Below are 25,957 nucleotides of genomic sequence, written 5' to 3' on the forward strand. Positions count from 1 at the left end.
GAAGGTATTGGCACCCAGAGAGGACTGACAGCATGAGTGTCTGCTTGACAAAGAAAGAACTAATCATGTGGGTCTACCATTTAAGTAACTTTCAAAGGGCAATCTGAATAAAGGAGGCAAAGGATTGATCTTATAGGCTAACTACTGGTATGCTGGTTCAAAATCCTCTGTGAAGAGAAGTTTGAGGTCTCTTCCCTAAAGAGAAGGCTTAACGACCCTTCAAAATCGAAAGACATTGACTTTACAGAAACACTTTCAGACTGAGATGAGAAAAGTAATTTAAAGAGTCTTAATTTTCTTGTATTACTCAGAAGCCAGAGTTCACATAGACAAAAAAGATAAGGACTTTAACGGTTAGAGAAAGGGGCACAGAATTTGTAAATTAAGTCAATGTGGAAACCCTTTCTTTCTACACATTCAAAAAAAAAAAAAAAGGGAACCTAAAGGACCAAGAACAGGATGAATGTGTTTTACAAAAGCTAGAAACATATGTAACAAGATTGCTGTGTTAGAAACATATGTTGACGGAAAATTATGATTACATTGGAATGACAGAGACTTGTTTAAATCAAGCTATCAACTGGGAGATAAAATTACCAAGGTATAAAGTTTGCAGATGGGTGAGGTAAAACAAAAGTAATGAGGGAGGGAGTAATTTGCGTACTGAATAAACAGAAATAAATGACACTAGGATTTTGGATGACACAACAGGGACTGTTTGAAGTAAACAGAAGAATGAGCTATGGAAAAAGTTAGTCCTTGGACCTTGCCAGAGACTTTCAGGAGAGGATGAGAAAGCGTATCAGGAAACGTTTTTACAGATGAAGGAAGTCTGTATCGAATCCAGTGTAATGATCCAGTTGAGGAGTTCAATTACTTAGACATTTCCTAGGAAAATGTTAGTGGGAAAAACTATTAAGCAAGCATGATTATAAGACTAATACAGGATTGCTTCCTTATGGAATATGCTCAAAAGCCACTCAGGCTACAGGAAAAGGGTAATGTGGATATAGTGACTAGAAATAAACTAGACACGATGAATACAGTGAAAGCTGAGAGGAGTATTACAATAAATGTATAGTGCAGTACATGTGGTTGCAATGCCATTAAGACTGGGGGGGTAAGTTGCACTTGCATGCTAAATAAAATCAGACCCTTACTGAACATTAAATAAATTAAAAGTAGCCCAAAAGAATCAAGATTCACCAAAGGAAATGCAGGGGAAAATCTGAGATACGTTTAAGAACATATTTTCAAAATACAAGTAATTCATCAGGGATGAAGCCAGAAAAAAACAAAAACAAAAACAAAAACAAAAAACACCTGCAATTGTATCAGGGAAGTGTAGTGCTTTATCTAGTCCCATTCACTGAACAAGAGGAAAAGAAGCATCTTGTGGCCAGTAACACGTTTGAAACAGCATAAATTCCCCATGACCTGTGAGCCCATCTGAGCCCATCTGTTTTGCTACTGGTGCTGGAAGAAAAATGTGAGTATATGAGAAGGGACTGCAGATGAAAAGTAGAGACTACGTGTGAAGAGAGGAACGATACATGTTTCAATAGTTTCTCTGACATTTCCCTGTTTCCAGTGAATGAGTGTTGGGAATTGGCATAATTGTTCGATCTAAGCTTGCTTTAAGCAACCAGGGTAGGCCTTAGAAATCTCAGGGCCTGCTGTAGCTGAGCAAACCAGGCTGCCAGAGTAACTGTGAGAAGCTCCCACGGCAATGACTCCCACATCACCCAATTAAGGAACTCAGAAAATATTGTTATCAGCAGCTGGCCTCAAGGACTAGGCCTACATGGCCGTAAAGCACAAAGGGGGTTGTTTTCCTAACTTCTAATCAAAAGGGGGGTTCTTTTCTTGCAGGTGGTGTTATTTTCTTAACGGTTTGTCTGAGTGCTTTTGACCAATAATCTTGTGTGAAACACTGTCCACCCCTGTAAAATTCACTATAAAAGTTGGACTATTCGGGCAATAAAATGGTGAAGCATGATCTGACTCTGCTGGTGTCTGTCGTGCTTTCGTCCGTGCTTCGCAACAAATGAGGTTCACAAATGACCTTGCTGCCACGCACAAAGCCTAATAGCGAACCTCCACAGCACATTACAGGCAGACACTCACGCCAATGTGAGGAACCGTGATTCACGACCATATTTTGGCTAACAGAGATTGGACTCAGTTCTCTGAGGAAGCTATTTCTTAAAAAAAAAAAAAAAAAAAAAAAAAAAAAAGTTAATTTTATATAATGTAATTGCATTTATTATTTGGAAGTTTAGCCACACAAAAATATTCACACATGCAGTAGTTAAGTCAGGTTAAACATTTTTTAAGTAGCAATCGTAGTCATCATTCTGGCAACTAAGACCATGTATCTCAAAACTCTTCATCATATATTGAGTTAATTTACTCTTATTAACTTCCTTGTATGGCTCAGTTTTAGCTGCTCTCCAGTTTTCTACAACTGACAGTTGACAATTTGTACAATTGGCCATTGCATGGACTTTTAATAATAACAACAAAGTATGTGTGAGTTTTATTGATCTAAAAGTCAGTTTCCATACATTTTTATCCCTGCATCTGCCTTTGGATCTGTAGATTTTGCATCTCCTACTTTTAAGTCAAAGTCTGATATAAAATTTTGGTTCTCTAAGTAGCTTCTCAAGGTCTCAAGCTCATCACCAAGTTGATGATTAAAGAGAAAAAGCAGTATGTAATCCTTTCCCTGAAAGGAACAGTATTTTAGGGAAAAAATAGGAAGGAGTAGATACATGCATAAACAACACGGGTCACAGTATGGCCACCTGGATTGCTACGTCACCTGAAGTGTGGGTATGTGTATTCTGCCTTGCTTTTCTCCTTAAACAGTGTGGTGGTTTTACTCGTGTGGGCAGCCGAGCTCCACCACAACCGCTCTCTCACTCCCCCTCCTCAAAGAGGAACAGGGAGACAATAAAATCAAAAGGGCTCAAGGGTTGAGATAAGGACAGGAGGGACGCACAGTAATTATTGTGACTGGCAAGCAGACTCAGCATAGGGGGACAGTAAGATTGATTGCCTATTCCTAAGCAGCTAGAAAAGCGAGAAACAAAGGAAAGAAACCAAAAGCATCTATCCCCCCCATCCATCCTCTTCCACCTCCTCCCCCCGAGTAGCGCAGGGGAGTGGGGGAATGGGGGTTATGGTCAGTCTATAGCGCTTCTCCACCGCTCCTTCTCAATCCCTCTTGTCCCCTGTGCTGTGGGATCCCTCCCACAGGATGCAGGCCTTGCTGAACTGACCTGGCGTGGGCTTCCCACAGGCAGCAGCTCTTCCAGAACTGCTCCCACATGGCTTCATACCATGGGCTCCATCCCTCAGGAGCAGACTGCTCCAGCACAGGTCCCCCACGGGCAGCAGCTCCATCCAGGTCACCTGCTCCTGCATGGGCTCCTCCACGGGCTGCAGCGTGGAACCCTGCTCCACCGTGGTACTCCATGGGCTGCAGGGGGACAGCCTGCTTCACCATGGGCCTCACCACAGGCCGCAGGGGACTTCTGCTCCGTGCCTGGAGCACCTCTCCCCCTTCCTCTACACTGACTTTGGCACCCACAAGGCTGTTCCTCACTCCTCTCACTCTCCCAGCTGCTGTGTGGCGCAGTGTTGTGTTTTTTTTTCTTAAATCTGCTCTCACAGAGGCGCAAAACAACATCACTTACTGGCTCAGCTCTGGCCAGCAGTGGGGCCCTTGCCAAACATGGGGCAGCTTCTAGATCCTTCTCACAGAAGCCACGCCTGTGGCCCCCTAACACCAAAACCTTGCCACGTAAACCCGTGACACAGCAAGAGGTTCAGGCTTTCTCTTCCTGGAACTACTCAAGAAAGAGAGTATCAGTAGCTTTCTCACACCAAGACAATTAGAACAAACGTTGAGGTTTGAAAGCCTGTTGCTCTAAGGGTTGAAGCCTATTTTTAACATTTTAGATATTGCTTGGCATTCACAGAGCAGTGTTCAATGGTAGGCCTCACAGCTGGTTTCCTCTGGATTTCCGATAATCCAACAAATTTCTCCTTCCGTTGATAGCAGTCTCACCCTAGTATACAACAGTCTTGTAGTAGCAAGTCCTGGTCCCTGCCAAATAATTATCAGTACAGGAAAGATCTGAGAAATGTTCTAAATGGATACTGTCAGTAGATGTTTGCAATGATTTAAAAAATCTGAACAGAAATATTGAAGATCATACCCATTCAGGGAATGTGATTAGATCCTGTTTCAAGCATCTTAGCACTGAGACAAAACATCAAGGAAAAAACAAAAACAAAAACAAACAAAAAAACAACTTTCAGATTTGTTTTTGAGAGTCTGAATAGCACATTATCTCTTCTCATTTTATTGCTTATTAGACAGTATTGCCATTCACACATTTTTCTCCAACAACGAGTCAGTCAAATGGCAAAAAGGCTGGAAAATAGTTCTGAAAAACACCAGTTTAATCAGGGATAGTTCGCCAGTCTTGAGCCTGAAAAATGCCACGTCTCTAAATCCAGTCTTTTTTTAAACTCTGTTCCTTATCCCCAAAGAATTATGAAATGGAGACAAAGGCAGTCCTAAAGGTCTGAACACCAGTGCATTTGAAGGCCTGAGACATGAGCACTACAGTCTGCCTGGGCAGACCTATTCTCCCATGTGGAGCCTATGGTTCAGTTACCAGGACTCCAACCATCTGCAAGAAAGTACACGAGAACATCAAGACCTTAATTATTCTCCACTACCGCAGTATATTTATATTCTGAAATCAAACTTAGAACTTCATTTTCTGCTGACATTTAAGTGTGGAAATTAATCACTTGGGATTGTAATTCTACATATGATGCTAGGGGAAATTATAATAACATCCAAAGTACCACATCTTTAGTCTGCATTTTGGTTTAGACATGTTAGATAATGCTTAATGAAGCATTTTACATCCTATTAAAGCTTTACAGCACACACTCTTCCGACTAAAAATTTCTTAGAGTGAGTGCCTAAGTGCCGCTTAAAATCAGATACACTTCTAAAATAGAAAACATAATATTTAATTTTCCTGTATGATAGAGTTCATGCAACTCTTTTGTATTTTTCGTGCAGTATTCATGGCAATAACTGCTGGTGGTAAAATATAGTAGGCGGAGATCAAGTAGCATGTGTGCATTGTAACATTATAGGTTCCAGAATTTTGATATATGACTCAAATAAATACAATAAACACAATATTTATTTATTATAATGCACCTGGATGCTGTTTCCATTAATGAATGATAATGTGCTATAGAGCTTTCTAATAGTCTAAAATAAAAACATTATTCAAGACACATAGGCTAAAGCATTCTGGAAGTCCTTAGACACAGTGGAGCACCATTTGTCAATAAATAAGTCTTTTCATAAACATCAACAACAGTATTTCAAAACAAGTGGGTATTGATCACTAAAAAATGGGACAGATACAAAATCCGAATCAACTTTTAAGCACATAATCAAATCTTGCTAATGCTAGTAGGGCAACGTAACTCACCCAGGTAAATATTCAGGCAACTATAAAAAACGGAGAAGGCAGGAAGAAAGCCGTAGAGAAGTCATAAAGATTGGACAAGATTCCATGGCTTTAAAAACATTACTTTTTGGCGTAATTTTAAGGGTTGTTAAGCCTTCTCCTTAGGTAAGCCAAAACCTTCTCCTCTGTTAGCCAAAATATGGTCTTGAATCACGGTTCCTCACATTGGCGTGAGTGTCTGCCTGTAATGTGCTGTGGAGGTTCGCTATTAGGCTTTGTGCGTGGCAGCAAGGTCATTTGTGAACCTCATTCACTGGAAACAGGGAAATGTCAGAGAAACTATTGAAACATGTATCGTTCCTCTCTTCACACGTAGTCTCTACTTTTCATCTGCAGTCCCTTCTCATATACTCACATTTTTCTTCCAGCACCAGTAGCAAAACAGATGGGCTCAGATGGGCTCACAGGTCATGGGGAATTTATGCTGTTTCAAACGTGTTACTGGCCACAAGATGCTTCTTTTCCTCTTGTTCAGTGAATGGGACTAGATAAAGCACTACACTTCCCTGATACAATTGCAGGTGTTTTTTGTTTTTGTTTTTGTTTTTGTTTTTTTCTGGCTTCATCCCTGATGAATTACTTGTATTTTGAAAATATGTTCTTAAACGTATCTCAGATTTTCCCCTGCATTTCCTTTGGTGAATCTTGATTCTTTTGGGCTACTTTTAATTTATTTAATGTTCAGTAAGGGTCTGATTTTATTTAGCATGCAAGTGCAACTTACCCCCCCAGTCTTAATGGCATTGCAACCACATGTACTGCACTATACATTTATTGTAATACTCCTCTCAGCTTTCACTGTATTCATCGTGTCTAGTTTATTTCTAGTCACTATATCCACATTACCCTTTTCCTGTAGCCTGAGTGGCTTTTGAGCATATTCCATAAGGAAGCAATCCTGTATTAGTCTTATAATCATGCTTGCTTAATAGTTTTTCCCACTAACATTTTCCTAGGAAATGTCTAAGTAATTGAACTCCTCAACTGGATCATTACACTGGATTCGATACAGACTTCCTTCATCTGTAAAAACGTTTCCTGATACGCTTTCTCATCCTCTCCTGAAAGTCTCTGGCAAGGTCCAAGGACTAACTTTTTCCATAGCTCATTCTTCTGTTTACTTCAAACAGTCCCTGTTGTGTCATCCAAAATCCTAGTGTCATTTATTTCTGTTTATTCAGTACGCAAATTACTCCCTCCCTCATTACTTTTGTTTTACCTCACCCATCTGCAAACTTTATACCTTGGTAATTTTATCTCCCAGTTGATAGCTTGATTTAAACAAGTCTCTGTCATTCCAATGTAATCATAATTTTCCGTCAACATATGTTTCTAACACAGCAATCTTGTTACATATGTTTCTAGCTTTTGTAAAACACATTCATCCTGTTCTTGGTCCTTTAGGTTCCCTTTTTTTTTTTTTTTGAATGTGTAGAAAGAAAGGGTTTCCACATTGACTTAATTTACAAATTCTGTGCCCCTTTCTCTAACCGTTAAAGTCCTTATCTTTTTTGTCTATGTGAACTCTGGCTTCTGAGTAATACAAGAAAATTAAGACTCTTTAAATTACTTTTCTCATCTCAGTCTGAAAGTGTTTCTGTAAAGTCAATGTCTTTCGATTTTGAAGGGTCGTTAAGCCTTCTCTTTAGGGAAGAGACCTCAAACTTCTCTTCACAGAGGATTTTGAACCAGCATACCAGTAGTTAGCCTATAAGATCAATCCTTTGCCTCCTTTATTCAGATTGCCCTTTGAAAGTTACTTAAATGGTAGACCCACATGATTAGTTCTTTCTTTGTCAAGCAGACACTCATGCTGTCAGTCCTCTCTGGGTGCCAATACCTTCAGTGTGGGCTAAAATTCCTGGAAGCTTTCTGACACCCTTTCAGTATTTTGAACTTTTGTCTGGTTGAGAATTGGAATATTGATTTACTTGTCTGGGTTGCTTATACCACGTGTCGTCGTTCCCCCCCCCTTTTTTTTCTTCATTGTTCTCCTTTTCTGACAGAGATAGGGTGATACAGAAGAGTTTGGATGCTTATTAATCAAAAATAAATCGAATTTTGGAAATGGAAAACAATCACTTATCTATCTGTAAATGGCAGAGAGCTGCTCTCTAGCTATCTTGCAGCTGCCCAGGGAAAGTAAAAATCTGGGCTCAGAGGACTGAAATAACTCCACCCTGTCCTGTTGTGAACCAGTCTAATCTTCACTCCAGCTGCTTCTGCCTAAACACAGGGCAGCACCTTAACTATCCAAATGGCTGATTAAATTGTAGATTTACCACTTTTCCTAATCTGTGAAAAGAGCAGTTCAAAACTATGTGTTTCTTAGTTGAATAAAGCCTGAAGAAAAAGTGATTCTTCCATAACTCAGATTTATAGCTTCGCTCTTCCTTTCCTCCTTTCTCACTTTCACTATGTCCTATTGTCAGCTGTTCCTCTCCAGTTGCCTTATTTTACAGCTATTGCTTCCCACTTCTTCTGATGTATTTACCTACAACCCATGTCTACATCTGCACACCAACCTTCTCTTGTCTAGCTAACCGGAGACATATTTCACTGCAGTTCTGTGAGCTGCATGAGCTCTTATGATTCTGCCAGCTGATGAAGATTGACCTGCTGTAGAGGGAATGAAAACCTGGGACGTCTTTTCATTCTTCCTGTCAGTAAAACACCTGCTTCTAAGCCTTCCATTAAGAAAAATAATAATAATAAAAAATCCACCATATTATATTACAGTAAAACTACACAGTGCAGGGAGATTGATTTAGGCAATATGTGTTTATGCAGATGGGAATATACTTCGAAGTCTGAGGGTGAGGGCCTCATACTTCAAAGAGCTCTAAGGATTTATGGAACAGATGGTAAGACTGAGAGTGCCGTGTGAACCCATCAGCGTGGACACAGATCTTGGAATCTAGATGTTCGTGTTTGACACATGACTGAACACATGAACCATAAATAACACTGATCCCTGTTTGTAGGAGATGAGCCTTTGATGCGTGGAAGTGGTTCTATTTTGCTGTATCATGGGATAGCGAGCATGGGAAGCAGTGCATCACTAGTTAGTTCAGAAGTGACTGATAGATAGGGTGGACCTTGCTAGCTCTTGTGTAATCTGTTTTCTACTTGGAGAACTCCTTTCTTTCTGCAGTGAGATATATGTTCCTCAGAAGTAAATGGAATCTAATTATTTGTGGGCTGAAATAAGAACAAATGGAGATATAGAAAGAACTATGTCTAGATCAGCAGAGCAATGAAGAAAAAGTCCAAGAGAGGAAAAAGTGTATGACAGCATAAGAGAGGAAAAAGGTAATTCAGAATGCAAGTGAATGCATGTAGGAGAAGAAACTAAACAAAATTACACAAAACGATTGTAGAAATAGATTAAGAATATAGATGTAAAAGATAAGTAATAGAGAGTGAAAACATGATTACACCAAGAAAACTGTGTTTAAAAACATGCATTTACCTAACTTAGTACTTTAACTTGCAAAATACCATGGCATCAGTGCCAAAGATTACTTGACTACTGTTAGCTTGTGCAGCACTAAAAGCAGAATCATGTCTGTTGCAGGAAGCACGGTCGAAAGCACGACAGACACACCGTAGAGTCAGATCATGCTCCATTTTATTGCCCGAATAGCCTAACTTTTATAGAGAACTTAACAGGGGTGGACAGTGTTTCACACAAGATTATTGGTCAAAAGCACTCAGACAAACAGCTACAAGAAAACAACCCCACCTGCAAGAAAACAACCCCCTTGTGATTAGCAGTCACATAGACCTTGTCCTTGAGGCCAGCTACTGGTAACAATATTTTCCTGAATTCCTCAATTGGGCGATGTGGGAACACTGTCATGGGAACTTCTCATAGTTGCCCTGGTAGCTTGGTTTGCTCAGCTACAGCAAGCCATGGGATTTTTGCTGTTTCAAGAAATCCCTCAACAATTCCCCCTTCTTCTTTTGAGCAAACCAAGCCTGACACAGCAGTTTTACAAGTAACTCTTTAGCTATACTTACAACACACAACGATGATTACCACCACCATAAACCAAATCCTTAATCCCCTTGTGATTAAACCCAGCAACCATCTACACTTTGTTTCAAACAAGTCAGTGAACCATTGATTGAAAGGATTGATACCATATTGAATCTTTCTCATGTGCTCTTTCAGGAAAGTAATGGATTTGTGAATTGACACATTATGATCAAAAAGGTTTAAACAGTACATTCCCTTAAAGTCCTCACACCCATTCCTTTGAGCCAAAAGCAAGATGTCAATAGCAGCTTGATCCTGTAAAAGCAGATGTTGCAGACTATTTTGATCTGGTAACATCTCCTCAAGTATCTCTGTCGTGGCATAGGCTTGCCTCTCGGCCCAGCATACCAATTTTTCTAAGTTGTTACATGCGGCCGCAGATGCCACTCCAGGCACTGAAATTGCTAATGCCGCTCTAGCTGCAACCCCACACAATTCAACATTATCATTGCAATCCAATGCAAGCAATGTCCATTTATGTCTGGTGATCTCACGCAACTGTAACAAGCTAGGAGCAAATACAATGAGTTTATCTATGTAACATGGACATCTGATAGCATTTGCAGGGATACCTTGCCAGGCCCCATCCCCACAAATCAGAAGCACATCAGGAGGTAAGGCCAAAGCTGTACAATTGTTCCAAACACTGTAGTTGTTACCCCTTGTCTCCATGCTACAAACCCCTAAACCCTGCTTAGCAGCGTCATTGCAATCACAGGTGTTATTTGTGTCTTTGTACCAGTATGACCTTTTCCAGGTTCCTGTAGCAGGAATCATCTGATATCCACGGCTACGTTCACTTTTGTAGCCACCTTTCAGGTTGATACACATTTGACTACAGATACCAAGGTTTTGACATTCATCAATGTCTCCACAGTTTCTCTTGTCTATAAACTCAAACCCAGCTGGACAGTCACATTCATTTATGATGCATTCCTTCAGGGGCTCATCACCCCAGTCCTTGCAGTCTCTCTGCTGGTTACACACTTTATTGATATCTATGCATTCTCCACTTCTGCACTTGAATTTGCCAGGTCCAGAACACTGAATAACATTGTTACAGTTTGCTTCATCAGTGCCATACAGACAGTCTCTCACACCACTGCACTGCCTACTCCCATGGACACAGTTCCCATCTTCACATCTGAAATGGTCTGGCCTGCAGGTCCGAGAAGGGCAGTTAATTTCATCACTTCCATCCTTGCAATCAGGATCTCCATCACATCGCCACTTCTTGTGGATACATTCACCTGAGCCGCACTGCACCTCACTCGTAGCACACTTCACTGGAGGTGCAGGCTGGCGGCCACACTGCTCCAAAGATTCATCCGAGTGGTTGGAGCAGTCAGCATCATCATCACACACCCAGCTGATAGGGATGCAGGTAGAACTCTTGCACTGAAACTCATGAACACCACAGGTAGGAGGTGCACACTCCAACTCATCGCTACCATCACTGCAGTCATCTTGAACATTGCAGACAAAGCTTTTGGAAATACATTGCCCACTACTGCATGTGAATTCTGCTGCACTACAAGTCACAATGCCACAACTCTCTTCATCTTCTCCACTGTCGCAGTCCTTTTCACCATCACATTTCCAGGACACTGGGATACACTGGGTTGACTGAGGACCACACCTGATTTCATTTACCCGGCATGTTCTCGTATGACACAGCTCAGCACTCTCATCAGACCCATTTTCACAGTCCGGATCCCCATCACACTGCCATCTATTTGGCACACACTGACCACTGTTGCACACAAAGTCAGATTCAGCACACGTCTTCTTCACACAAGCACTCTCATCACTGCCATCTGAGCAGTCTTCACATTTTGCTCTAGCACCGTCGGCAGCAGTGCACAGGCCGGCGAGGGCGAGCAGCAGGCAGAGTGCCCCGCAGCGCGGCAGCGCCTGCCGCCGCCCCGCACCGTCACCTGTGTCACTTATACTACTCCTATTACCCATGCTGTTAGTGTCAGTGGCATCCTCCTGGCACCGTTTCCGTCTTTGTCGCCCCTTACTCTCCCCCTTTTCTTTTTGCCACTGACCATTCACCACAAATGGATGAGACACATGATTACTAGTTAGGAAAGAGAGTGTAACGTCTGCTATACGGCTGCAGGCCGTGCCAGCTGCAACCCTAGAAGCTGTTTGTGAACGAGCCTGACGGTGGTCATTTGGCGGTGTAACCTGCGTCTCTGCTCTCCTGCCCTGCAATAGAGCTAAATCGTCATTAATAGTCTGTAGAATGTGGCAACCCCACGGAATGTTATCCAGAAACATAGTTATAACACCGATCTGGGGACGAATAGTCTTTTTTTGCATTGCAAGATAACTTCTTATAAAAAGAATGCCAGAGAGAAGCAGCACAGCCGCTGCTGCCGCTGCCTCCATGGTTACGTCAGACAGGCTGCAGAGTCCTGATCTCCGCCCCTCTGCTCTGTGCCGACTCGCCACACGGTGAGGGTCGGCCGCCATTGTCCACTGACGCCTCTGGTCTCCCGTAGCAACTCGATCTCGGATGGCCCGTATCGCACCGTGATTCCGCGTCTCTCCGCGATTCCGCGTCTCACCGCAATTCCCTTTTCCGCGTCTCTCCGCGATTCCGCGTCTCACCGCGATTCCGCGTCTCTCCGCGATTCCTTTTTCCGCGTCTCTCCGCGATTCCACGTCCCGCCGCAACTCCGTTTCCCGCGGCCCTCCGCAAATTCCACGTCCCGCCGCAACTCTAATTCCCGCGGCCCTCCGCAAATTCCACGTCCCGCCGCAACTCCGTTTCCCGCGGCCCTCCGCAATTCCACGTCCCGCCGCAAAACCCCGTTCCCCGCGGTTTTCCGCGTGTCTCAGCGGGAATACCACGCCTCACCGTGAGTCCTGTGTACCGTGTTTCTGGGCCGGTGTCCGGTCCGCTCAAGCGCCGGTCGGATGGGCGCTCCGAAGTCCCGACGGCGCGGCGAGGTCGCGGCGCCGCTGGTCCCGGCGCCGCTGGTCTCCTGGTCTACCTGCGTTCGGATGTGCCGGCGCCGCTGGTGTCCCGCTGCGCTGCGATGTTTGTCCCGGCGAAGCTGCGATGTTCCGTTCGGGTCCTGTTCAGGTCTCAGCCTGTTCGGGCGCCATATGTTGCAGGAAGCACGGTCGAAAGCACGACAGACACACCGTAGAGTCAGATCATGCTCCATTTTATTGCCCGAATAGCCTAACTTTTATAGAGAACTTAACAGGGGTGGACAGTGTTTCACACAAGATTATTGGTCAAAAGCACTCAGACAAACAGCTACAAGAAAACAACCCCACCTGCAAGAAAACAACCCCCTTGTGATTAGCAGTCACATAGACCTTGTCCTTGAGGCCAGCTACTGGTAACAATATTTTCCTGAATTCCTCAATTGGGCGATGTGGGAACACTGTCATGGGAACTTCTCATAGTTGCCCTGGTAGCTTGGTTTGCTCAGCTACAGCAAGCCATGGGATTTTTGCTGTTTCAAGAAATCCCTCAACACATGTCAATTGCTTATTTGCAGGATTTTTCGTATTTCTAAGAGTTGATATGGAAATGATCCATTCTGTATCAGTACAATTTCTGAACACTTGAAAAGAGATACTGTGGCTTCCCCTTCAGAAAAGAGTCTCGAGAGCCGAGTACAGGGGGACAATCACTTCCCTAGCCCTGCTGGCCACACTGCTTCTTATACCAGCCAGGATGCTCTTGGCCTTCTTGGCCATGTGAGCACACTGCTGGCTCATATTCAGCCAACTATCCTCCAATGCTCCCAAGTCCTTTTCTGCCCGGCAGCTTTCCAACCACTCATCTCCCAGCCTGTAGCTCTGCTTGGGGTTGTTGTGCCCCAGGTGCAGGACCCAGCACTTGGCCTTGTTGAACTTCATGCAGTTGGCCTCAGCCCATTGTTGCAGCCTATCCAGATCCTCCTAGCAGAGCCTTCCTACCCTCGAGCAGATCGACACACGCACCTAACGTGGTGTCATTTGCAAACTTACTGAGGGTGCACTCGATCCCCTCATTCAGATCATCGATAAAGATATTAAAGAGGACTGGCCCTAGTCCTGAGCCCTGGGGGACTCCACTAGCGACCGGCGTCTAACTGGCTTTAACTCCAGTTAAATGTAACTGGATTACAACAGCAGGCATGCTTCTAGCCACACGTGCCTTTTTCCAGAGAGAAAGCTGAAGAACATGGCAACCCCCAGGCTGCTGCACCCTGAGGGGCAAGGGCAGAGCAAAGCCCAGGCTGGCACAACACAAAGCGTTGGGGACGGCCATGGCTGCGGAATGCTGGCCCCAAGGGCGGTTGGGCGGTTGGGCAGGCCTGTACCGGCTGCCCGTGCTGACGGGGAGGCTGCTCGGCTGCCTGCTCCTCCCGCTCAAGTGTCCGCTCCAGAGACAACCTCAGCCAGAGGGAGTCAGCTTCTTTTTCCTCTCTCTTCAAGCAGGATGGTGACACAATTGGGTTAGGACGCGAGTGACCGCTGCATGAGGATGAGGGGACACGGACAGCCTCGGTGAGTCGCTGGAGACCCTTGAGCACTCAGGCAGGGGATGCCCATGGTTAGATGGGGATGCTGCTCCGTTTGGTGCTTTTCCTCTTCCAGACAGAAATATCCTTAGTGATGAGACCGGACCATGGCAAATTTCTGGGCTCTCTCACTTTGAGAACTCAGCCAGAAAAGATGCCAACGCTCTCCAGGACAGATAAGACAGCCCCAAGCCATTCCCCGCCACGGTGTCACCACACTAAGTGGGAATATGGCACATTTAAGCTACAAGGAACATTTCCTGGGCATCAGGAAGATGGGAGATGGACAGCTTTGGTGTGAGGCTGGGAGAGCCTGGTGCAAGGAGGAAGGAATGGCTTCCAGTGCTGAGAGGGGGTGGCTGCTCGGTTTGTCGCCTCCTCTATTACAGCTGGAGACACTGAGAGTGCTGGAATGAAGCCATGGCACACTCCTGGACTCTCTCGCATTGAGAAGTCAGCTGGAAAAGGTGTCAACAATCTCCAGGACAGGTAATTTAGCCCCAAACCACACCCAACAACGGTGTCATAGCAAGCAGGACAGTGACACGCTTGGGTCAGGACGGGAGTGACCGCTCCATCGGGATGCCAGGAGACGGATTGACGTGGTGAGAAACTCGAGGTTGTTGGGCACAAAGGCAGGGTCAGCCCCTTGTCACAAGTGGATGCTGCTCGGTTATTTCTTTCTCTTATTAAAGCCAGACACACACAGCGATGGGAAGCAGACGACAGCACAATCGTGGCGACTCTCCCTTTGAGAAGACATCTGGAAGGAACTTCCAGCACTCTCCAGGACAAGTAACATTGCTCCCAGCCTCATCCACCACTGTCCACAGAAATCAGGAAGATGACACGATCAGACTAGGACGGCAGTGACCGCTCCGAGGAGACGACGGAACATGGAAAGCCTCGGTGAGTTGCTGGAGACCCTCGGGTACAGAGGCATGGGCTGCCCATGTAGACAGAGGGACGCTGCTCTGTTTGGTGCTTCTTCTCTTTCAGCCAGAATCACACAGCGATTGGACCAGACCACGGCACAATCCTGGCAGCTCTCCCCTTGAGAAATCAGCTGGGAGGAAGAGCTGCCAACCCTCTCCAGGACAGGTAAGATCGCCCCAACCTACACCCCCGTTGGTCCACAACAAGCAGAAAGCTGACAGAATGGGGGCAGGAAGGGAGTGATCGCTGCATGAGGATGACGGGACACAGACATCCTCGGTGAGTTGCTAGATACTCGTGATCAGAGAGGCAGGAGCTGCCCATGGTCACGGGGAGGTGCTGCTTTGTTTTGTGCTTCTTCTCTTTCAGCCAGACACACTCAGCGACGAGACCAGACCAAGGCACACTCCTAGCCTCTCTGCCCTCGACCACTGGGCTAGAAGGAAGAGCTGCCAACGCTCTCCAGGACAGGTAGGATCGCCCCAACCCACACCCACAAGGCTCTAACTGCAAGCAGGAAGGTGACACAATCAGGGTAGGACAGCAGTGACTGCTCCATCAGGACGATGGGACAGGGACAGCCTCGGTGAGTCCTGGTAGAGCCTTGGGCACAGAGGCAGAGTCTGCCTATGGTCACAGAGGGATGCTGCTCCGTTTGTTCTGTCTGTTATTAAAGCCAGACACACACAGCGATGGGACGAGACCAAGGCACAATCCTGGCCACTCTCCCATGGAGAAGTCAGGTAGAAGGAAGTTCCAGCGCTCTCTAGGACAGGTAAGATTGCCCCAACCCACACCCACCAGGCTCTAACAGCAAGCAGGACGGTGACACGATCGGGGTAGGACAGGAGTGGTCGCTGCATCAGGATGACAGAACAATGACAGCGTCGGTGAGTCCCTGGAGACCCTTGGGCACAGAAGTAGGGGCTGCCCGTGCTCACAGAGGGATGCTGCTCTGTTTGGTGCTTCTTCTCTTTCAGCCAGAATCACACGGAGTGTGGACCAGACCACGGCACAATCCTGGCCGCTCTCCCCTTGAGATGTCAGTTGTAAGGAAGAGCTGCCAACGCTCTTCAGGACAGGTAAGATTGCCCCAACCCACACCCACCAAGCTCTAACTGCAAGCAGGACAGTGACACGCTTGGGCCAGGATGGGAGGGACCGCTCAATCAGGATGACAGGAGACGGATTGACGTGGTGAGACGCTCGAGGTTGTTAGGCACAGAGGCAAGGTCAGCCCCTGCTCACACAGGGATGCTGCTGCATTTTTTCTTTCACTTATTAAAGCCACACACACAGCATTGGGAAGCAGAAGATGGCACAATTGTGGCGACTCTCCCTTTGAGAAGACATGTGGAAGGAACATTCAGCGCTATCCAGGACAAGTAAGATGACCCCAACCCACATCCACCAGCCTCGAACAGCAAGCAGGAAGGTGACATGATCGGGTGAGGATGGGAGTGACCGCTCCATGAGGATGATGGGACAGGGACGGCCTCAGTGGGTTACTGGAGACCATCGGGCACAGAGACAGGGGCTGCCCGTGTTGACAGAGGGATGCTGCTCTGTTTGGTGCTTCTTCTCTTTCAGCCAGAATCCAGCAGCAATTGGACCAGACCAAGGCACAATCCTGGCCGCTCTCCCGTTGAACAGTCAGCTGGAATAAGAGCTGCCAACCCTCTCCAGGACAGGTAAGATCGCCCCAGCCCACACCCCCGATGGTTCACAGCATGCAGGAAGCTGACAGAATGGGGGCAGGACGGCAGTGAATGCTGCATGAGGAAGACGGGCCACAGACAGCCCGGATGAGTCGCTAGATGCTCTTGAGCTGAGAGGCAGGGGCTGCCCATGGTCACGGGGAGGTGCTGCTTTGTTTTGTGTTTCTTCTCTTTCAGCCAGACACACACAGCGACAAGACCAGACCACGGCAAACTCCTAGCCTCTCTGGCCTCGACTGCTCAGCTGGAAGGAAAATCTGCCAACTATCTCCAGGACAGGTAAGATTTCCCCAACCCACACCCACCAGGCTCTAACAGGAAGGAGGACGATGACATGATCAAGCCAGGAGGGCAGTGACCACTCCAAGAGGACGATGGGACAGGGACAGCTTTGGTGAGTCGCTGGAGACCCTCGGGCACAGAAGTAGGGGATGCTCGTGTTCAGAGAGGGATGCTGCTCTGTCTCGTGGTGCTTCTCATTTAGCCAGAAATGCACAGCGATGGAACCAGACCACGGCACAATCCTGGCCACCCTCCCCTTGAGAAGTCAGCTGTAAGGAAGAGCTGCCAGCACTGTCCAGGACAGGTAAGATTGCCCCAACCCACACCCACCAGGTTCTAACAGCAAGAAGGATGGTGACATGATCGGGGTAGGATGGGAGTGACCGCTCCATCAGGACAACGAGACACAGACGGCCTTGGTGACTCGCTGGAGACCCTCGGGCACAGAGGTAGGGGCTGCCCATGGTCACAGAGGGATGCTGCTCCTTTTGGTGCTTCTCTTTTGCAGCCAGATTCACACAACCATTGACACCAAACCACAGCACAATCCAGGCCACTCTCCCCTTGAGAAATCAGCTGGAATAAGAGCTTCCAATGCTCTCCAGGACAGTGAAGATTTCCCCAGGCCACACACACCAGGTTCTATTAGCAAGCAGGATGGTGACATGATCAGGGTAGGATGGGAGTGACCACTGGATCAGGATGATGGAGCAATGACAGCCTCGGTGAGTCGCTGGAGACCCTCAGGCACTCAGACAAGCTCTGCCCATGATTACAGGGGGATGCTGCTCCGTTTGGTGTTTCTCTTTTGCAGTCAGATTCACACAGCAATGGCACCAAACCACAGCACACTCCTGGCCACGCTCCCCTTGAGAAATCACCTGGAATAAGAGCTGCCAACCCTCTCCAGGACAGGTAAGATCACCCCAACCCACACCCCCGATCATCCACAGCAAGCATGAAGCTGACAGAATGGGGGCAGGACGGCAGCGAATGCTTGATCAGGAAGACGGGACACAGAGAGGCTCGGTGAGTCGCTAGATACTCTTGAGCTGAGAGGCAGGGGCAGCCCATGGTCACAGGGAAGTGCTGCTTTGTTTTGTGTTTCTTCTCTTTCATCCAGACATACACCGTGATGAGACCAGACCACGGCAAACTCCTAGCCTCTCTGCCCTCGACTGCTTATCTGGAAGGAAGAGCTGCCAACGTTCTCCAGGACAGGTAGGATCGCCCCAACCCACACCCACAAGGCTCTAACTGCTAGCAGGATGGTGACACGATTGGGGTAGGACAGCAGTGAATGCTCCATCAGGACGATGGGACAGGGACAACCTTGGTGGGTCCTGGTAGACCCTTGGGTACTCAGGCAAGCGCTGCCCATGGTTACAGGGGGATGCTGCTCCGTTTGGTGCTTTTCCTCTTTCAGACAGAATCGTCCCTAGCGATGAGACCGGACCATGGCACACTGCTGGCCTCTCTCTCTTTGAGAACTCAACCAGAAAAGATGCCAACGCTCTCCATGACAGATAAGACAGCCCCAAGCCATTCCACACCACGGTGTCACCACGCTAAGTGGGAATATAGCACATTTAATCTACAAGAAACATCTCCTGGACATCAGGAAGATGGGAGATGGACAGCCTTGGTGTGAGGCTGGGAGAGCCTGGTGCAAGGAGGAAGGAATGGCTTCCAGTGCTGAGAGGGGGTGGCTGCTCGGTTTGTCGCCTCCTCTATTACAGCTGGAGACACTGAGAGTGCTGGAATGAAGCCATGGCACACTCCTGGACTCTCTCGCATTGAGAAGTCAGCTGGAAAAGGTGTCAACAATCTCCAGGACAGGTAAGATCACCCCAACCCACACCCAACAATGGTCTCATAGCAAGCAGGACAGTGACACGCTTGGGCCAGGAGGGCAGTGACCGCTCCATGACAACGATGGGACAGGGACAGCTTTGGGGAGTTGCTAGAGACCCTCGGGCAGAGAGGCAGGGGCTGCCAATGTTCTCCAGGACAGGCAAGATTGTCCCAGGCCACACACACCAGATTCTATTCTCAAGCAGGACGGTGACATGATCGGGGTAGGACAGGAGTGACCACTGGATCAGGATGATGGAGCAATGACAGTCTCAGTGAGTCGCGATAGAGCCTCGGGCAGAGAGGCAGGAGCAGCCCGTGGTCATGGAGGGATGCTGCTCCTCTTTTTCCTTCTCTTACTAAAGCCAGACACACACAGAATTGACTCCAGACCACAGCACGATACTGGCCTCTCAGCCCTTGAGAAGTCAGCTGGAAGGATCTTCCAGCGTGCTCCAGGACCGGTAAGATCTCCCCAACCTACACCCAGCAGGCTGTACCAGTAAGCAGGATGGGTGACACACTCGTGCTAAGATGGCAGTGATAGCTCCATGAGGATGACGGGACACGGACAGACTCGGTGAGTCTCTAGAGACCGTTGATCACAGAGGCAGGGACTGCCCGTGCTCACAGAGGGATGCTGCTCCTTTTGGTGCTTCTCTTTTGCAGCCAGAATCACACAGCCATTGACACCAAACCACAGCACACTCCAGGCCACTCTCCCCTTGAGAAATCAGCTGGAATAAGAGCTGCTAATGCTCTGCAGAACAGGTAGTATCCCCCCAACCCACACCCACCAGGTTCTAACAGCAAGGAGGACGGTGTCATTATCGGGGTAGGACGGGAGTGTCCGCTGTATGAGGACGACGGGATAATGACAGCCTCGGTGAGTCACTGGAGACCCTCGGGCAGTGAAGTAGGGACGGCCTGTGGTCTCAGGGGGTTGCTGCTCCATTTGGTGCTTCTTCTCTTTCAGCCAAAATCACATGGAGTGTGGACCAGACCACGGCACAATCCTGGCCCCTCTCCCCTTGAGATGTCAGTTGTAAGGAAGAGCTGCCAACACTCTTCAGAACAGGCAGGATTGCCCCAACCTACATCCAGCAGGCTCTAACTCCAAGCAGGACAGTGACACGCTTGGGCCAGGACGGGAGGGACCGCTCCATCAGGATGACGGGAGACGGATTGACGTGGTGAGACACTTGAGGTTGTTGGGCACAGAGGCAGGGTCAGCCCCTGGTTACACGGGGATGCTGCTCCATTTTTTCTTTCTATTACTAAAGCCAGACACACACAGCAATGGGAAGCAGGCGACGGCACAATCGTGGCGACTCTCCCTTTGAGAAGTCATCTGGAAGGAACATCCAGCGCTCTCCAGGACAGGTAAGATCGCCCTAACCCACACCCACCAGGCTCTAACTGCAAGCATGAATGTTACATGATCGGGTCAGGATGGGAGTAACCTCTCTATGAGGATTACGGAACACAGACAGCCTCAGTGAGTCGCTGGAGACCCTCAGGCAGAATGGCAGGGGCTGCCCGTGCTCACAGAGGGATGCTGCTCTGTTTGGTGCTTCTCTTTTGCAGCCAGAATCACACAGAAATGGCACAAAAACACAGCGCACTGCTGGCCACTCTCCCCTTGAGAAATCAGCTGGAATAAGAGCTGCCAATGCTATCCAGGACAGGTAAGATCGCCCCAACCCACACCCACCAGTGTCCACAGTAAGCAGAAAGGTGACATGATCAGGCTAGGACGGGAGTGGCCACTGTATGAGGACGACGGGACAATGACAGCCTTGCTGAGTCGCTGGAGACCCTTGGGCACAGAAGTTGGGGCAGCCTGTGGTCTCAGGGAGGTGCCTCTCCGTTTGATGCATCTCTTTTCCAGCCAGAATAACACATTGATGGCACCAAACCACAGCACACTCCTGGCCACTCTCCCCTTGAGAAGTCAGCTAGAAGGAAGAGCTTCCAACGCAGTCCAGCACAGGCAAGATCACCCCAGCCCACACCCTTGATGGTCCACAGCAAGCAGGAAGATGACAGTAAATGCTGCATCAGGAAGACGGGACACAGACAGGCTTGGTGAGTCGGTAGATACTCTTGAGCGGAGAGGTAGCGGCTGCCCATGGTCAAAGGGAGGTGCTGCTTTGTTTTGTGCTTCTTCTCTTTCAGCCAGACAGACACAGCGATGAGACCAGACCACGGCAAACTCCTAGCCTCTCTGCCCTCGACCGCTCAGCTGGAAGGAACAGCTGCCAGCAATCTCCAGGACAGGTAGGATCGCCCCAACCCACACCCACAAGGCTCTAACTGCAAGCTGGAATGTGACATGATCGGGGTAGGACAGCAGTGAATGCTCCATCAGGACGATGGGACAGGGACAGCCTCGGTGAGTCCTGGTAGACCCTTGGGCACAGAGGCAGGGGCTGCCCATGTTAAGAGGGATGCTGCTCTGTCTTGTGGTGCTTCTCTTTCAGCCAGAAATGCACAGCGATTGAACCAGAGCACGGCACAATCCTGGCCGCCCTCCCCTTGAGAAGTCAGCTGTAAGGAAGAGCTGCCAACGCTCTCCAGGACAGGTAGGATCGCCCCAACCCACACCCACAAGGCTCTAACTGCAAGCAGGATGGTGACACGATTGGGGTAGGACAGCACTGAGTGCTCCATCAGGACGATGGGACAGGGACAACCTTGGTGGGTCCTGGTAGACCCTTGGGCACTCAGGCAAGCGCTGCCCATGGTTACAGGGGGATGCTGCTCCATTTGGTGCTTTTCCTCTTTCAGACAGAAACGTCCCTAGCGATGAGACCGGACCATGGCACACTGCTGGCCTCTCTCTCTTTGAGAACTCAGCCAGAAAAGATGCCAACGCTCTCCAGGACAGATAAGACAGCCCCAAGCCATTCCCCACCACGGTGTCACCACGCTAAGTGGGAATATGGCACATTTAATCTACAAGGAACATTTCCTGGACATCAGGAAGATGGGAGATGGACAGTCTTGGTGTGAGGCTGGGAGAGCCTGGTGCAAGGAGGAAGGAATGGCTTCCAGTGCTGAGAGGGGGTGGCTGCTCGGTTTGTCGCCTCCTCTATTACAGCTGGAGACACTGAGAGTGCTGGAATGAAGCCATGGCACACTCCTGGACTCTCTCGCATTGAGAAGTCAGCTGGAAAAGGTGTCAACAATCTCCAGGACAGGTAAGATCACCCCAACCCACACCCACCAGCCTCTAACAGCAAGCAGGAAGGTGACACGCTCGGGCCAGTAGGGCAGCGACCACTCCATGAGGACGATGGGACAGGGACAGCTTTGGACAGCCTAGGGCATGGAGAAAGGGGCTGCCTGTTTGACAGAGGGATGCTGCTCCATTTGCTGCTTGTTCTATTTCAGCCAGAATCACACCGCGATTCGACCAGACCATGGCACAATCCTGGCTGCTCTCCCCTTGAGAAGTCAGCTGGAAGGAAGAGCTGCCAACGCTCTCCAGGACAGGTAAGATTGCCCCAGTCCACACCCACCAGGGTCTAACAGCAAGGAGGACGATGACATGATCGGATCAGGACGGGAGTGGCCGCTGTATCAGGATGACGGAACAATGACAGCCTCGGTGAGTCGCTGGAGACCGTCGGGCACAGAAGTAGGGGCAGCCTGTGGTCTCAGGGGGATGCTTCTCCATTTGTTGGTTCTTCTTTTTCAGCCAGAATCACACGGCGATTGGACCAGACCATGTCAAAATCCTGGCCTCTCTCCCCTTGAGAAGTCTGCTTGAATAAGTGCTGCCAACGCACTGGAGGACAGGTAAGGTTGCCCAAATCCACACCCACCACTGTCCACAGTAAGCAGGACGGTGACATGATCAGGCTAGGACGGGAGTGAGCACTCCATCAAGATGACGGGACACGGACAGCCTCGGTGAGTCGCTAGATACTCTTGAGCAGAGAGGCAGGGGCTGCCCGTGATCACAGGGAGGTGCTGCTACATTTGGTGCTTCTCTTTTGCAGCCAGAATCACACAGCGATGACAACAAACCGCAGCACACTCCTGGCCACTCTCCCCTTGAGAAATCAGCTGGAATCAGAGCTGCCAACGCTCTTCAGGACAGGTAAGATTGCCCCAACCCTCACCCACCAGGTTCTAACTGCAAGCAGGACGGTGACATGATCGAGGTAGGAAGGGAGTGATCGCTGCATGAGGTTGACAGAACAATGAAAGCCTCAGTGAGTCACGGTAAACCCTTGGGCAGAGAGGCAGGGGTTACCCGTGTTCACAGAGGGATGCTGCTCTGTCTCTTGGTGCTTCTCTTTCAGACAGAAACGCACAGCGATGGAACCAGACCAAGGCACAATCCTGGCCACCCTCTCCTTGAGAAGTCAGCTGTAAGGAAGAGCTTCCAACACTCTCCAGGACAGGTAAGATTGCCCCAACCCACACCAACAGGTTCTATTAACAAGCAGGACGGTGACAGGATCAGGGTAGGACAGGAGTGACCGCTCCATCAGGATGACGGAACAATGACAGCCTCGGTGAGTCGCTGGAGACCGTCGGGCACAGACGTAGGGGCAGCCTGTGCTCTCAGGGGGATGCTGCTCCGTTTGCTGCTTTTCCTTTTGCAGCCAGATTCACACAGCGATGTGACCAAATCACAGCACAATCCTGGCTGCTCTCCCCTTGAGAACTCAGCTGGAAGGAAGAACTTACAGTGCTCTTCAGAGTGGTAAGATCACCCCAAACCACACTCATCAAGGCCACAGCAAACAGGAAGGTGATTCGATTGGTCCAGGATGGCAGTGAGCACTCCAGCAGGATGATGGGAGGTGGTCAGACTTGGTGAGATGCTCGAGAACCTTGGGCGCAGAGGCAGGGTCATGCTGTGGTCACACGGGGGTGCTGCTCCATTTGTTCTTTCTGATATTAAAGCCAGACACACACAGCAATGGGACGAGACCATGGCACAACCTGGCCTCTCTTCCCTTGAGAAGGCAACTGGGAGGAAGAGCTGCCAATGCTCTCCAGGACAGGTAAGATCACCCCAACCCAAACCCACCAAGCTCTAACAGTAAGCAGGACGGTGACACTCTCGAGCCAGGAGTGCAGTGAACGCTCCATGAGGACGACAGGACAGGGACAGCTTTGGACAGCTTAGGGCACAGAGGAAGGGGCTGCCTGTGTTCACAGAGGGATGCTGCTCCATTTGGTGCTTTTTCTCTTTCAGCCAGAATCACACGGCAATTGGACCAGACCACAGCACAATCCTGGCCTATCTCCCTTTGAGAAGTCAGCTGGAAGGAAGAGCTGCCAGTGCTCTCCAGGACAGGTAAGATTGCCCCAACCCATACCCACCAGTGTCCACAGTAAGCAGGAAGTTGACACAATCAGGCTAGGATGGGAGTGACTACTCCGTGATGACGATGGGACACAGAGAGCCTCGGTGAGTCTCTAGATACACTTGATCAGAGAGGCATGGGGTGCCCATTAAAATACACCATAAATGTCTGTACATTGTCTTTTGTATTATAAGAAACAAGGAGTTCTGTTTGAGGAGCGGGAGTTGCGAAAGGTCCCTGCTGAAGTAAGGAGCGGTACAATGCTTGGCGAGACACTATGAAAATTCTTTTGCTTAATGTAACAAAAAAAGAGAACCCCCTCCCCTTCTCTCCTTCTGCATCTCAGTTGCCTCTTTTGTTCAAAGACACTGTTGCAAAGCTCATGTAACCACCTCCTGATAAGTTGCTAAACTAGTATGTCAACATCTTGCCTTCCTGTCTCATGCTGGCCCAACATGACCAAATTAAAAAAAAAAAAAAGTTGTTGAACCACAACGCCAAGGAAGACTATGGCCTTCATCTTCACGACCACCAGAGGGACAGAGATGACCCCCTAGCAACAGTGTGTGCAGTCGCAGAACATACCAGGATGTGCTGCGTAATCCTGGAAATACCAAGATATAAAAAGGAACCCTGGCGGGGGTGAGGTGCGCACCGTTGTCGGAGCAGAGACTCCCCAGCCGCCAAGTGCTGTTTTGCTTGCTGTTTACTTACTCAATAAATTTCTTTCTATGATTAATACAATGCTCTCTGACAATTAATTAAGGGGGCAACTTATAACATTGGTGAAGAAGAATGCAGCCTAATGTCTGTCCATTTCCTGAGCCATGGCTGGCCCCAGCGTGGGGGCTGCTGAGGAAGCCCAGAGTTGCATTTGTCCCAGCATCTGTGGTGCCAGCAAATAGTAGCTGGCCTTTGACTGGCCTGGGAGTGTCCCAAAGGTGCTGGGACAGATGGTAAATGTCATCCTGGAGAGGAATCTGGAGCTGCCCTGTGCCTGGGCCAGGCCTCTTGTGCTGGCCTGGGGAGTGGGGCTGGCCCTGCGGGACACAGGCACTCTGTGCTGGGCATCTCCAAGGCAAGAGACCAGGACTCCTACAGCTTCACGGACCTCCATTTCCCAAGCCATGCCTGTCCCCAGCCCTGGGGTTGCTGGGGAGGCCCAGAGCCACCTTTGTCCCAGCAGCTGTGGTGCCTTGCGAGAGGCTGCAGCTGTGGTGGCCATGCCCAGAGCCCTGCAGCAGCCTGTGGTGGGCACTGCCCTGGGGCCAGCCCAGACTGGGCTGTTGGGCTGGGATGGGCTGGGATGGGGAGAGGGCATTGAAGTGGGGAGAGGTGGGCAGGGGCTGGGCTGGGCTGGGCAGTGCCTGGCAGAGGGCAACAGCAGCATCAGGGAGCAGTGGCAGCATTTAGGGGAGGGCTCCCAGCAGGGCTTGGTGCTGCAGAGCCAGGGCTGCACAAAGGGAGGCCAGAGCAGCAGGGGCAGGTAACTCAGCATGGCCCTTGCAGCCCCCTGCCCTGGGCCTGCCTCTCCCCTTGGCCTCAGCCCCAGCCTTGTCTCTGCTGGCAGGAGGGCTCTTGGCATGTGCTCCCTGGCCTCCCCTCACCTCCAGACAGCTGCTGCCCACTCAAGCTGCTGGCACAAACGTGTCCTCACAAGCAGCAGCACCCCTTGGGCTGCTTCTCC

The 25,957-nt window shown here is 49.0% G+C and overlaps 1 protein-coding gene across 1 annotated transcript; it reads right to left on the minus strand.

Moving 5' to 3' along the window:
* Positions 1-9,252: 9,252 nt before the first annotated feature.
* LOC309891611 (very low-density lipoprotein receptor-like) lies at positions 9,253-11,640 on the minus strand. The gene has a single exon (XM_082785959.1). It carries the CDS (start codon positions 11,581-11,583, stop codon positions 9,583-9,585), a length of 2,001 nt encoding a protein of 666 aa, XP_082642085.1. The 5' UTR covers positions 11,584-11,640; the 3' UTR covers positions 9,253-9,582.
* Positions 11,641-25,957: the final 14,317 nt, after the last annotated feature.

This window comes from Aythya marila, assembly GCF_965140915.1.
Source record: "Aythya marila genome assembly, contig: HAP1_HAP1_SCAFFOLD_158, whole genome shotgun sequence".
NCBI classification, from domain to species: Eukaryota; Metazoa; Chordata; class Aves; order Anseriformes; family Anatidae; genus Aythya; species Aythya marila.